The sequence below is a fragment of the Molothrus ater genome, chromosome 3 (genome assembly GCF_012460135.2).
Source record: "Molothrus ater isolate BHLD 08-10-18 breed brown headed cowbird chromosome 3, BPBGC_Mater_1.1, whole genome shotgun sequence".
Taxonomy (NCBI): domain Eukaryota; kingdom Metazoa; phylum Chordata; class Aves; order Passeriformes; family Icteridae; genus Molothrus; species Molothrus ater.
Genome location: NC_050480.2, coordinates 26328013 through 26342241, shown reverse-complemented (window position 1 = coordinate 26342241; position 14229 = coordinate 26328013). Strand labels below are relative to the sequence as shown.

Sequence of the window (14229 nt, the reverse complement as noted above, 5' to 3'; positions counted from 1 at the left end):
GTTGTTGTTGTCTTGTCTGTGAGCTGTACACTGTGTGCCGAGAGAGTCCCCTCGTGCTGCGGAGCATCTGAGGCGGTCCCGCAGTCCGGAGTGGGGCGGGGGCTGGGTGGGCACAGGCCCGGGCCCCCCTTCTGTTCCCCCGGTCCTCCCCCAGCCGTCTATGGACTGCGCGGGATCTGTGGGAACACTCCAAATAAATATCCATGCTAGCGGCCGGGAGGGTGCTGGTGGCAGAACTGGGTGAAAACTCTCAGCCCCTCGCCCGAGATTGAGAAAGAATAATATAAAAGTAATCAGAACCGGCCGCATTAATCGGCTGGGGGGGCTATCGTGTTTCGTGGGGATCTCGGGAGGTTACAGCGCCTTGAGCTGGGGACACAGTGCCGCTCCCGGAGTCCCATTTCACGGGGGGGCGGCCGGGGGGCGGGAGCAGGAAGGTTCACGGAGGCCGACTCAGTCACGTCCCATCAGGCCCCCATCTCCTGATTATTAATACATCTCCTTCGAAGGTGTTACTCGAGCATCTCAGGTCCAGCCGGCGGGGAAAGGGCTCCGCGTTGGAGAGGAGCGGCGGAGCCGCGGGCTCGGGGAACTCCGTGGGGCAGAGGCTCCGCTCTCCGTGGGGCAGAGGCTCTGCTCTCCGTGGGGAGCTCCGTGGGGCAGAGGCTCCGCTCCATGGGGAGCTCCGTGGGGCAGAGGCTCCGCTCCATGGGGAGCTCCGTGGGGCAGAGGCTCCGCTCTCCGTGGGGCAGAGGCTCCGCTCCCCTGGGCTCCCAGCAGAGCCCCCCAGCCCCCCGCACCCCGCTCCACGCCCCGCACCCACCAGCGCTCTCTTCCAAGCGGAGTTTGTTAGCATAATCGAGTTACCCGCTACATATCTGAAATCCTTGACCCGTCCCCTTGAGGAACAGTGCATTGCGCGCAGCAAAAGCTTTGAATTATTCCTTTCTCCCCAAATCAGGGAACAACAAGCAACTTTTGTTTGTCTCAATTTAGTTGTGTGCAGTGATCCTCTGCCGGGCTTTCTTTTTTCGGTCGAGACAGGAGCTTAGTGCCATCTCTGATGGGATAGATTCGGGTTTTAAACAAAACTGAAAAATAAATAAAACCGTGAATAAATAACGTGAGGGCGGGGGGACCAACCCGCAGATCCGGGTTGCAAAATTGCCTCCGGGAATCCCGGGTGAGCTTTGCCGCCTGAAGAAGCCCTAGTCCCGCCACAGAAAAACTTGTGACCCCGGGGAAACTGAGCTGAGCCCCAGGGTTGGATGGTATGGGGAAGGTAGGCCCGGTATCGCGGCAAAGGTCGCTATGATGCCTTTTAAAAAATAAATAAATAAAAGAAAAATCTAGTCGGAGTAGCAGCTTCATTGCAGCAGACTTTCGGTCTCAGTAAACCCCACAGGTTCTAAGGGGAAAGCACATTGCAGTTCCGCCAAAAGGAAAGAAAAAATTTAAAAAAATATTTTAAAATAAAGGAAGGAAAGAAAGAAATAAACGAAAACTTGGAGTAGTCTGTCATTTTGGTTCCTCTCCCTATAGCCCTCGCCACGGTAATGGACATATGCGGGGAAATGTGTTTCTTTCTGGCATGTGGAAGTTGTGGGGTTCATCATTTTTTGCTACCCGTGCCGATAAAAGCGCCCTTGGAGGCGGCCCTGTCTCCCTGCCGAGCCCTCGGCTGGCTGGCAGGAGCGGACGTGTCCACAGCCCTGTGACAGTGGGTGACAGGTTGTCCCGAGCCCAACTCGGTGCAAAGGATGAGGGGCTCCGCAAAAGCAGCCGTCGAAGAGGCCGGGGAAAGGCGTCGGGCAGCTTGGGTGAATCGGCTCCTGTGTTTAACAGGAACGATGCGGTCCTGCAGCCTCCCATACAGGCTCTTGTCTACAAAGGGATGGCGAAGGCAGAGCCGAAAAGGCGATTTTCAGATAACTGCAGCTCCACTTTGGCACCCACTTGGGGGCACGGAGCAGTTCCACGCAAGGAAAGGCTCCTCGGAAGAAAGCCGCCCGCTCACACCCCGTTCCTCAGCCAGACTGTCACAGCTAATGAAAGGAGCGTCGCAATAAAAACCACCTATTTATTTCACTCACGTTTCCCAAAGATTGTGTTGACACTGGTGGCCTCGCACGCTGCTGCGCCGGGGGATGAGGCGCTCGCCGAGCGGGCCCTCGGCAAAGTGACAGCCGGGCCCGGGCAGGGTGAAACCCCGGCCTTGGCCGCCCGGCGGCAGCGGAGCCGGGCGAAAGTTTGGGTCGGCTCAGCTAAAACTTTCCACCACAGCTAAACGGGAGACAGTTGGCAGTAGCCAGGCGAAACCATCTCGTCGGTCCAGGGGCAAATGTGAGCAGGCGATTCGCTCCTCCTGCTCTGAAATATATCGTCAGGGAACGAGAGCCTTCGCAAATGCCAAAAAAAGCTCCTCTCCCGGTCGCCTATTTCGCTCGCAAGGCGCTACCATGCGATTCGCCCCGCGCCGCGGCTGTGCAGCCAGTATCTGCTCTGACGTCTAGCACGTAGGAAAATTTTTCTCTTTCCCTAAAGATAAAAGCAGTTATGCAGAATTTGGATCCAGATGTCACTAATTTACGATTGCTCTAGGACGCAAGCTGATACAGGGTGCCCGGGAAGGGGGTAGCCCTGCCTCTGCCCAGCTCTCCGGGAAGTGAACTTAAGTTACATGCAAGCTGCAGTCCGGCTAAGGCAGCCTAAAGTGAAAGCGCCTACGGAGGAGCTGGAGTGTAAACACTGTACTCACATTTTAGGGTGCTAAGAAGACTCTTTTTCAGGTCTAAATCTATCCAACAGGTTTTGACATTTCCTTTCCAGCTAGGGCTAAGAGCTGCTCCCGTTCAGATTTAACCACTGTGGTTGTGAGATAGAAAGAGAGGAAGAGGAGTCAGGTATATCCCTAATAAACGTGGGGCGACCGAGCGTGGTAGCATGGAGGCGGGAGACACAGCTCAAACCTCGCTTGCGTTTTTCATTATTTCCACGGTCCCCGTTGCGGGAGGGAGCGGAAGGCACACGGTGTGTGCGCGCAGAGGTCGGGGACGGGAGAGGCGATTTGTGGTTTTGTTGCCTTTTCTGCTCAGAGCAACCTCTGAAGTGGCGCGGTTGTGCCGTCCCGCCACTGTTGGCTACAGCTGCGGCTATGAACTATCCAGCCGCTTAGGTTGGCTAGGAAGCGCTGGGATCGGGATGCTTTCGTTTACAAACAAGCGCAGTTTGAATCCTGCAGAGACCGACCGGAATCGAGGCACTAAGCGATTGAGAGTTCATTTTGTAAAAGAACGGAGGGAGCATCATGCGAGGGGACTTTACCGACCCGTCACCAGCATGCCCGATTTTGTTTTAAACGAATTTGAGCTGTTCTTTTCTCCACCTGAAAAAGAAGCCTCTATTTTCCGTCCCCGGAGGATCCAGGGCGGGAACCGCCCGCTTGCCACTGCTTCCCTATGGCAGCCCTCGTGAAAAGGCCGGACGGACAGGTAGGAGGACAACGCAGCTTCCACAGCGGAGTGCACTCGAGAAAGTACGGGCGTACACCGCGGATATACACAGGCGTTCGGACATGCTGGGAGCTGGACACGGTTGATCCGCTGCCCCCCTACTCCGCCCTCTTCCTCCTCCTCCTCCTGCCTCCCTCCCCCGCCGCATTTCCCCCGGCCGCAGCCCTGGCGCGGCTCCTCGCCGGGAGCCGCCGCCGCCGGGAGCCGCCGGGCTGCGCGCCGCCGCCCCAGCCTCGCCTTCCCCCGGGACGGCCGCTGCGCCCGCCCGGGCCGGCACCGAGGCTCGCTCCGTCGGCCGCGGAGGCTCAGGCTGCGAGGCGGGGAGCCGCAGCCCGGTCTCTTGTGGCTTCGCTAAATCCCTGACGCGCCGTGGCGGCTAAAAAGGTACCGTGGCAGGAACCCACAGTTGCAGAGACCTCTCCTGTCAGGACTGCAAATACCGTAGAAGGAGCTTGTGGGATTAATTATTATTTCTCAGCAAAAGGGGAACATAACAGGCCATGGAAACTACCCCTAGTTTGTGGCCGGGAGGCTCCTCCCGAGTGCCCTCACCTGGGCGATCCCCGGCGCCAGCCTCCGCCCCGGCGGTCCCACTTGGCCGCCACCCCGTGCGCCGCTCCCGAGGAGGCACCGCGGCTCCCTTCACCCGCTCGTCGCACCCTCTCCCTAGACCTTGCAGCTTGCACCACCTCTCTCCCTCGCCTTCCACTTTGTGTAGACCGACAAGGGAAGGGAAATGATGCGGGTCCGTGCCCCGCAGAGTCTGTAAACTTAAAACGCGGCGTGCAAAGGGCACGCGTGGATGATAAGGGTCCGTTTAATCGAGCGAAGTGTTTCTGACTTTTACACTTTAACACGTGTTCCTCTCCTGGATGAAACACCCCGACACGCTCTGGAAATCGGGTATAAGTAAATGTCCGACGTCCAGTGATCACAAACGCCAGCGCCCTTCCCACCAGAGCGCGGTGGGGCACGGCCGGCGATCCATGGAGAGGCAAACCCTCTCCGGCCCCGTATCATCGTGCCTTCTTCTCGCTCCCGGGCAGGTACGAGAAGCGTGTAATGGGATCCTAGGTCACGAACAGGGTCTCCATTGTACATGAGAGGCCCCTTCCTTATAAAACTCTCCAACAGTGGTTACTGGGCGCTGGGGAGAGGGGCTGTGAGGGAACGCTTTTAGAAAGAAATTTTCCTGCAAGGGCCGGAGACGGGCTTTTCCCCCACCGCAGCCGCGGCTGCCGGGGACAGCAGAGCCCGCTGTCCGTCCGGAGCGGCGGGGACGGGATGGGGCTGCGGGATCCAGACGGGACGGCGGGGCCTGGCCGAGACAGCGGCTCCGTCCCGCCGCGCCGCAGTGCCCTGCGGCGAGGAGCAGGGGCCCGGGCTCCGCGCTCCCCCTCTCCCCCGACGGGCGCCTGCAGCGTCAATCACGACGGAAATTTCTCCCTCGCTAGCTAATATCTCAGCTCTCAGGGCCGCCTCTGAGTGGATCTGAGCAATCTGTCAACCCAGCCGGGGAGCCACCTCAAAACAGATCGGGTTACCCCTGATTGACAGCGTCACCATGGCAAATAATTTGACTAAAACTATTGTCTTCTCCTGGCAGTCCCCGGGTCAGATAACCGGACCAATCACAGCGCGGATAATCACTTTTCATGCCAGCTTAGAATAATATTATTAAAAAAAAAAAAAAAAAAAAGGGAGAGAGAGAAAGAAAGGGGGGAAAACTCCGAGAGGGAGAGAGGAGCGAGTGAGCAGGGCTTTACCACTATATTATGTGGGATCTGACGGTGGGGGGTGGGGGGGAAGCAGGGAGATCCCAAACCGGCGGCCGAGGGGGGTGGGGGTGTGAGAGCCGCGGCCGCTGCGAGCGCTGCAGATAGGAGACAAAAGAGGCACGAAGTTACTCTCGCAACTTGGACTTACAAAAAGGAGGCGGCGGCCGGGCGGAAAAGCCGCCCGCGCTCGGGCTCTCGAGACTTTTTTCGTCGCTCTTCGCATTTTTTCCCCGGCTCCCGCGACCGCCCCGGGGCCGGGCGCCGCCGATGGCCGCGGCCCCCCGCGCCCGGCCGTGACGCCCGAGCGGGCCCCGCCGGGCGCCGCCGCCCCGGGGCCGGCCCCGCATGCCGGGCGCTGCCCGCCGCCCCGCGCCGCTCCCCTCTATGCGGCCGTAGGGCGCGCGGCGCGGCAGGGCTCACCATGTCGATGCTCCCGACTTTTGGCTTCACCCAAGAGCAAGTGGCCTGCGTCTGCGAGGTGCTCCAGCAAGGCGGCAACATCGAGCGGCTGGGGCGGTTCCTCTGGTCCCTCCCTGCCTGCGAGCACCTCCACAAGAACGAGAGCGTCCTGAAGGCCAAGGCGGTGGTGGCCTTCCACCGGGGCAACTTCCGCGAGCTCTACAAGATCCTGGAGAGCCACCAGTTCTCGGCGCACAACCACCCCAAGCTGCAGCAGCTCTGGCTCAAGGCGCACTACATCGAGGCGGAGAAGCTGCGGGGGCGACCCCTAGGGGCAGTGGGCAAGTACCGGGTGCGCCGCAAGTTCCCGCTGCCCCGCTCCATCTGGGACGGCGAGGAGACCAGCTACTGCTTCAAGGAGAAGAGCCGCAGCGTCCTCCGAGAGTGGTACGCGCACAACCCCTACCCGTCCCCCCGCGAGAAGCGGGAGCTGGCCGAGGCCACCGGCCTCACCACCACCCAGGTCAGCAACTGGTTCAAGAACCGCCGGCAGCGGGACCGCGCCGCCGAGGCCAAGGAAAGGTACGGCTTCCCACGGCTTCCCACGGCTTTCCCCGGCGCCCGCGGCTCCCCGACCCCGGTGCTCACCCCGGGTCTCTCTATCTGCCCCGGCCCCGGCTGCGGAAGGCCCGCCGGGAGGGGACGGGGGCTCTCCGCCTCGGGGGCGCCCAGAGAACCAGAGGCCACCGAGCTGGGGGCTCGGTGAAGGCGTCTGTGCGCCAAAAGTAGCCCCGGGAGAGGCGGCCGAGACCCGTTCCCCGCCGACTCCCCGCTCCCCGCACAGCCGGCGCAGCGGCCCCGGGGCAGCCCCGGCTGCCAGGGACGCTTCACACGGCCTGCGGCGAGTCCCGGTTAAGCAGCGCTGCCGCCTCCTCTCCGCCGCAGCCCGGCGAGGAGCCCGGCCAGGAGCCGCGGCCGGAGGTGCCCGTGAGGGTCCGCGGCCCGTCGGGAGAGGCCGAGGGCTCCGCGCCCCGCACAGCTCAGAGCGTGTCCGTGAGGGTACTCCGGGGCAGAAAGGGGCAGCCGGGGGGCAGCCGGCAACGCGTGGGTCTGAGTGTTGGTCTGAGCAAATACATCCTCTGTCCTGGGCTCCTGGAGACCTGGACAAGGTCTGTCTGAGGGGAGCGACTTCCTGCCTCGCTCATGACCTTGCAGTTCTTATTCGCTGCCCAGCAAGGTGCTCATGAACGCACGTCAATAGGTGTGTGTCCGTAGGCCGAATATGATTCTGCAGCTGTGTTTTTCACGTTAAGTGGAGTGAAGGGACCATTAATCGCCGGGAAGAGGTTAATGCCTACATCCCTGGCCATTCGGGGTGATTTTTTCCGTCAGCAGTTCCCTGTGCCTTAGGAAGACGGTTCGAAGAAGCAAAAAGGGTTCTCTTTCTGCGTTCACTAGCTCACTGAACTGCCCGGTCCGTACAGGCAATCGTATTATTCTATGATCTGTGGGTTAATTAGCGGATCAGAATCCTGTAGATCCGTGCCTCCGAGGAGAATTCTTTCTATCTTTGGTTTCTGCCAACCGTGTTTTGGAAACGGGCAGCGCCGCGGCCGCCCTGCTGTGCAGCCCGGCAGATTCGGGCACAGATTTGCTCTATTCATTTCCCGAAACTGTGCTAGCGCTTTAGTTTTCCTTCAAATCCTCACAAGTGTTGGTTTTACGAGATGTTAGAGATCCTTTTTATTGCTGATAGCAAGGACTCACCTTCAAATATCCAAAGGAAATGAAGGTTACACTTATTCCATTCCTTTTTTTTTTTTCCGAGGAATCAAATTTTAAAGGTCTCCAGAGACAAATAATATTTTTGACATTGAAAAATACACTCAACCTAATATTACACTCCAGGCGTTGGAAAACAGACCGTTCATGGGATTGCCATCCACTCAAGGAAACCTGTTCAAACAGAGCTTTCTTGTCTATTTTTATTTTTTTGGCACTAAGTGTCTCCAGCCACATCATGCAGCCCTTAGTGAGGAAAACCCGTCCGTGCTATAGCTTAACTTCTCTCGACCAAATCCTGCAGGATAGGGCCTCTCTGCCAGAGAGCGTGTTACAAAACTTCCGCAGAAGCTTTTAAAAAGGCTTGCACTGCCGTCAGTAGTTCAGGCAGAACGGTGTCTAAAGTATTTCTACGAGGGCTATGTAGGCCGAGGAAGCCTTGCCTAGACGGCAGCCCCCACCCCTTCTTACCACTCACATTACCGAAAAAAACCCTCATATATAGATATATAAATATATAGATATATCTGCAAGGGCTTGGCCCGCCTCCAGCGATTTCTTGGTATTCACCCGGTGATGAATTTCGAAACTAAGTCCTGCCTTTCCGAGCCTTTGTGGGCAGCGCACCGGTGGTGCGGGCTGCCCCCGCCGCGGAGCCGTGCGAGGGCCGTCCCGGCTGCGCCCACGCCGCTCCGGGACGGGACGGAGGAGCAGCGGCGGGCGTGCCGAGCATTTCCCGAGAGGAAAGCAGCGGGTTAACTCTGTTCGCTTTCCTTATCGTCCATATTGGGCTATGTTCTGAGCTTGAAGCTCAGGGCGAGGGGGAAAAGAAACCATGTCCAGTTACTTAAGCAAAAGATTTTCCCTCCTGATGTGAGCCCGGGGCTGCACGGAGCCATCCTGCCTGCAGCTCGCCAGGCTTTGGCCTCCTCAGGAGAAATCATGGCTGAACATCTCTTCAGCTCCTAGGGCAGTTTTAAAGTTAAAAAGTTTTGGGGTTTTTTTATTTGTTTGTTTTTTAAATAAAGTCTTCCTCCCTTCCCTTCCACCCCCCTCCTCACGCTGTGCAAACTCTTTGAATGCAGAAAATTACGGTTTGGCAAAGTGACACTTTCCGCTGGGCTGGTGGGAGACTGTTTACAAGCTCAGAGGACCTTAGACCTAAGTGCCAGATGAAGAGGCCTCGGAGGTTGGCAGAGTTTTTAAACCTACAGTTTTTGCACTGCTCCCCCTCCGCTCGCTGCTCCCCGGAGCCCGCTCCCCGCTGCCCCCGCTCCTGCGGTGCGCACCGCGACGGCCACATGGTGATTTCCCTCCCTCTTTTGTGTTTCCTATAGGGAAAACAACGAGAATTCCAACTCCAACAGCCACAACCCGCTCTCGGCGTCAATGAACGGGAATAAGACAGTTTTGGGGAGCTCAGAGGACGAGAAGACGCCGTCAGGGACCCCGGATCACACCTCCTCCAGCCCCGCGCTGCTGCTCAGCTCCAACCCCGGGCTGCAGCCCCTGCACGGCCTGGGCCACCCCCAGGGCCCCAGCGCCATCCCCGTGCCCAGCGCCGACCCCATGCACCACCACAGCTTGCAGGACTCCATTCTCAACCCCATGTCATCTAACTTGGTCGATCTGGGCTCTTAAAACCGTGTACACGCTCACTCCTTCGCGCCAGCCCTCCCTTCCTCAATTTTTCCTATTTTTTTTTTCCTTTAATCTTACCAGGGACTTTGAAAGCAATGACAAACACCTTAGTAGAAGTGTTGTGCCCTTTGGCAGCAGGCTGGCTGCAGGTTTGCAAGGTAGTGGACTCCGCTGTGGGTAGCTGATATTGTGAAAAGCCTTAAGGGTTGCTTACAGGCGTTTTCAGGCGTGTAAGGACTGTTGGACAGGAGCCGTGATTTTCACGGCAGGCTGTAAGGCTGATCGGTGTAGCAGCTCATTCCAGCCTTAACTTCACAAATCTCTCAGTGTTGTCACTCGATCGGGCCGGTCTGTGTGGGAAGAGGCACATCGTAATATTTTTATTTTTTTGGGGGGGTGGGGAAGAAAGGGGAACGCAAGGCTGCTCTTGCCATGCCTGTTTGAAAGTTACACATCGCTCCCGTTATTCTATTGTAGCTATGTATCCGTGGCAGGTGTACGATGTACAATTTCAACTAAGAATACAAAAGTCGTAGTCAAGATATAGCAGCAACACGCGCTCTAGGCAGACTCTGTAACCTTCTTGTAGCTGATGCTATGCAGAGAGACAGCTTCTTTGGCCTTGTCCATGTGGTGCTTTCGCCATTTGCTGGGTGGGAAAGGAAATGATGGCCCAGCTCCGGCCCGACGGAAGGCAGAGGTAGATTTTCCCTTCGGGGTGCAACGCGGGCTGGAGCGGGCTTTAAAAAGAAAACAGGAATTGCTGCTGAAGTTTAGACCCAAATGACAGTATCAACCGCAAGTCACTCACCTTAGTTTTGTTTATTGTTTATATTATGTGAATACATTCTTTGGAAAATATTTCTGCTTTTATTTTATAATAAAATTTAGAAATCTAGCTCGGCGTATGGCTGCTTCACTCGCCCGCGGGGTGTTTTCGGGCTCAGTCCTGAGCGGAGCAGAGCGGGCGCCCTGGCGGGGACGCCGGGGCAGGCGGTATCGGCTGGCCAGAGCCCCGCCACCCTGCCCGGCTTGGCCCGGGCACGTCGGGGCCCTTACCGGCCCGGCCGGGGAAGCGCCGAACGCCACGGGCAGACGAAGTGGCCCTGCGGGAGCGGAGAGCCAAGGGCACGGGGAAGGACGGGCTGCGCGGGCCCTGAGGGAAGCGGAGAGCTCGCCCACCTGCTCCCCGAGGGCACGGCCCCGCAGGCTGCGGGCTGTTCTGCCCCGGTGCCCGCCTGCCCCGGCAAAAAGCCGCCCCCTCTCCCCCCTCCTCGTCCCGAGGGCGGGTGGGCAAACCGAGGGTGGCCAGACCCCGCTCCGGGGTCCAGCACGGACACTGGGCTGCAAACGCCTTTCCGGCGCCTGCGGGATGCTGGGAGAGGGATTTCTCTATTCCTCTCCTTTTTCTTTCTTTCTTTTTAATTTCCTTTCCTGTAAGCACCGCGTGGCCAAAGAGACAGGCAAGTTGCTTGCTAGTTTGCCCCATTAAAAAGCTCAGGACTCTTGCAGCTTGCACCCTCGCCGAACGTGTTCTTTGCTAGAAGCCGAGCGTGTTATGTGCTTAAAATGTTCTCAGAACTTGCAAACAGCTTTATAACTTCATTTTTGGTCTTTTTTAATCTTCTTTGGAATGATTTTCTTGTGAAAAATAAACCGAGAAAACGATTTGACTTCAAGCGGCATAGAAAAATGTGTAGATCAGCAAAGATCGTGTCCAGGTTTCAGATGCTGGCTGAAATTTCAATCAGTGGGAGTATTGTGCGGGCAGTGTCCTAATTTGATGTAATCTGGGTCTGGATTAGCGCCTCTGTGCGTTTGCGGGTGTCCGCTAAAAGCACATTTCTCTGAGGTCCCGTTAAAAGTCTGTAGAAGGGAATGTATGGATGTCGGCAATGGGGAGGCTCGGTCTCCGAAAAAAGCTCTCCCTCAGTCGCGGCTATAAATCCAGTTTTCTCTTTATGCTGGGGTGCAGCGGGGTGCAATATTTTATGGGGGACAATGTGGTATATTCGGGTTTATGTTTCCCCCGCTCCTGCACTTAGGGGTGATTTTTTCAGCAGCAGAGATGATGCGGTTGATGCCTGTGCTGTAGGAGCATACCAGTGTGGTCTTACGTGCATTAGGGTCTAAACAGAGGATCCTGTTATTTCCGCTGAGGGGCATCTAATAATTTTAGCTATGGACTTTATTTCTTTGAAAATAAACACCTTGCAAGTAGAGGAAACAATGCTTTCTAGAGCTATAGAAAATCTCTGCTCCCTGTAAAATAATACACGCAGTGATGCGATATGGCAAAGAATTAATTTATTGGATAGTTAATTATTTTGTATTTTTGTAGATAGAAATAAGTTTGGGAAGGAAAACAGAATGTCTGGGTTAATAAAACATGGCCTCAAAACCGAAATAAAACCTTAAGGCTTTGCCCGCTGGAGAAAGAAAAAATAAGAAAGAGTAAAGCCAAGATGGGGAATATTTAAAGAGGCAGTATGAAAACAGGATGGGGTTTACGTGATTAATAAAAGGTCATATTGCACAGAGGAGGCAGAATTCGATCGGGGAAAGTAAATGAAGAGCTGACACGGTGAGAAAGGCCCTTGAGAGAGTGGGATCTGTGAAAACTCATGTACGTTTCAGTGAGGATCACTTATATATGGATGAATTAAGAGACAGCGAGTCGCTGAAGCCACTTAAAGATGGCTAGAAACAGAAATCATGCAGTAAGAAAAAAAATCTGCAGGTCAATCTGGCATTAAGGATGCACACAGCTCAAAGCCCCTATGATGGGACGTGTGTAATGCAACCTGAAACCCCGAACATGTTAAGACTCATTTTATCAGACCGTACTTGCCTTAGTACTGATGTTTGGAAAATTAGCCCAAATCCCTCCAATTTTCCACGCACAAAAAAAATTCCCAATAGAGGAATATGCCGAAACTGACGTTACTAATACTTGGTTTTAAACAGATTACTTATGATTCACTAGCATTAGGTTACATAGGACATATCTCAGGGTTGGTTGTTCCTGGGGTACCCGCATGGGTTTTGGGGAATAAATAAAAAGACACTTCGGTTCCAGCAGGTTTTATCCATGAAACTTCCCCTGGCTACTCTCGGACTGAGGCCAGGATGTGGCAGACAAACTGCACGGCAGATGCCCTATAGCTTGGACAATTTGGGAAGAGCCGTACTCTCTGTCTCATATAGGCACACACACATACCTATATGCACATACACACCCCTCTATATGTACGTATGTGTATATGTAATATATATGTATGCAGTGTTTGACCTCGACATATAATCTTACCAAATTACACAATGTCTTCAGCATTTGCGGCAAATGTAAATGGAGTCAGTCCTTTAGATAGCAGGGTGCTGAATATTCACGTGTACTAGGGAAGAGGGTTTTGGGGTTTTTTTCTCTGCTGTATTTTATTGTATGAGCGTTCACGGACATAAAACTGTGCTGAAGAGAGCCGGGAGAGAAATAGCTCATTTGAGACAGAAAACAGTTCTGTCTTTCCCGGCAAGGCGCAGCTCGTCACTCTCAAGGGGAAATACTGATGGATACAATGAGAGAGCATCCCGACAGGCTACTGGATATGTACAAATTCCGGCACTTTTCTGGGGACAGGTAGCAAGTTTATAGGACAAAGAGCCTTTCCTATGAATAGGAGACCGTATGCCAGAGCTTGCTGGTTGAACACCTTCCATCTGCAAGCCCTTCCAGGCTCTTGGGGGTAATCAGGACTCCCATCTACAAGGCAGGGTGGCTGCATTTTCCTTTGGATAACAGAAGCCATTTTTAGAGCCACTCGATGTGATCTACACGGGAGAAGCCGCCTGCTTGGCAAATTTTTGTGAGCTACCCTGGAGAAACCTCCTTTGCCTCTTCTCCCCAGACCTGGCGCAGCAGTTTGGGCCTAACCAACATCTCAATGTGTTTGAGGGGGGCTGCTGCAGCCCCGGAACCAAAAGCCTTGGGAGTGCCCCTGCCTGCCCAGCGATGTTTGTGTAAGGCACCGGGGCTCCAGTTACCAGACCCGGAAACAAAATCTCTTGCCTTCTTTAGGAGAAACAAATGCAGCCCAGTATGAGCAAGCAGGCTTTTGCCTTGAACAAACCCTCACTTGAGCATGACAAATAATGTAGGGGGGTGGCGATGAAAACTCTGGGCACTGGCCCTAACTGCAGAGCTCTTCTGCTTAGTGAATCAAAACGCTGAGGCTCAGGCAGCCAAGAAAAATATACTGAAGGGAACTTTCAGTGCTTCAGTACACAAGGAAAAGGTGAGGGTTTTGTCTGAGGGAGAGTGGCTCTGGGATTTGGAAAAAATACATAAACGTCGGATCTGGGCTGCGGGATAACCTTCTTCCTATTTTGCTACGGGGAGCGGTGCTCAAAGCTTCCCTTCCATGCATCGAGGAGGCGCCTCCTTACTCGGGAAGAAGGTCCATCTCCTTACTATTAAAATAAACGGGAGGAGGGGATCATTTATTAACGGCTTTTTTTTTTCTTTCTTTCTTTGGGTTTGGGTAAGAACGCTCCGTCTCCAGGTCTGAATATCGGATCCGCCTTTATCCGGAGTTTCGGTGTGCAGCTGGCCGGCAGATCACCTCCAGCCCAAGCCATGTAGGAAAAAATAATTAGTTTTAAACACCTGCCCCCCCAAAACAAACAAACAAATAAACAACAAAATCAAAACACAAACAAATAAACCCAAAAAGACCCAGTCAGACACACCGAAACAAATTGGAACCTCACCAAAAATCTGGGACGGAGAGGCTGATTTAGTAGAAATAAGGTGGACGAACAGGTAAAATGTCAAATCAGAATACAGTGCTGCTAAGGAAAGGACGGTAGGAGAGGAGAAATCACTTGGAAAGATGAAAATCGCACATGTGCTTCTGATGACCCCATCAGATGCGAAGTCCTCCAGGAAATACATATTTGAAACAGCCAGGAAAAACAAACATGCCTTTTATAGACTGACTTGTCCCGCCATGAAAAATGCAAACCTCGGTATGGTGCGTGTGTACCCAGGGGGTGGGAGGGAGGGAGAAAGGGGGAATAGATTTTGTAAGGAATCCGTTGAAAGCTACCTTCACAGGGAA

General features: G+C 54.8%; 1 protein-coding gene across 1 annotated transcript; it reads left to right on the top strand.

Annotated features, from left to right (window-relative positions):
* The first annotated feature begins 5711 nt into the window (after positions 1 to 5711).
* On the top strand, positions 5712 to 10010 carry SIX2 (SIX homeobox 2). The gene is made up of 2 exons (XM_036379339.2): positions 5712 to 6271; positions 8809 to 10010. The coding sequence occupies exons 1-2, from the start codon at positions 5712 to 5714 to the stop codon at positions 9110 to 9112; spliced, it is 864 nt and encodes a 287-aa protein (XP_036235232.1). The 3' UTR covers positions 9113 to 10010.
* Positions 10011 to 14229: the final 4219 nt, after the last annotated feature.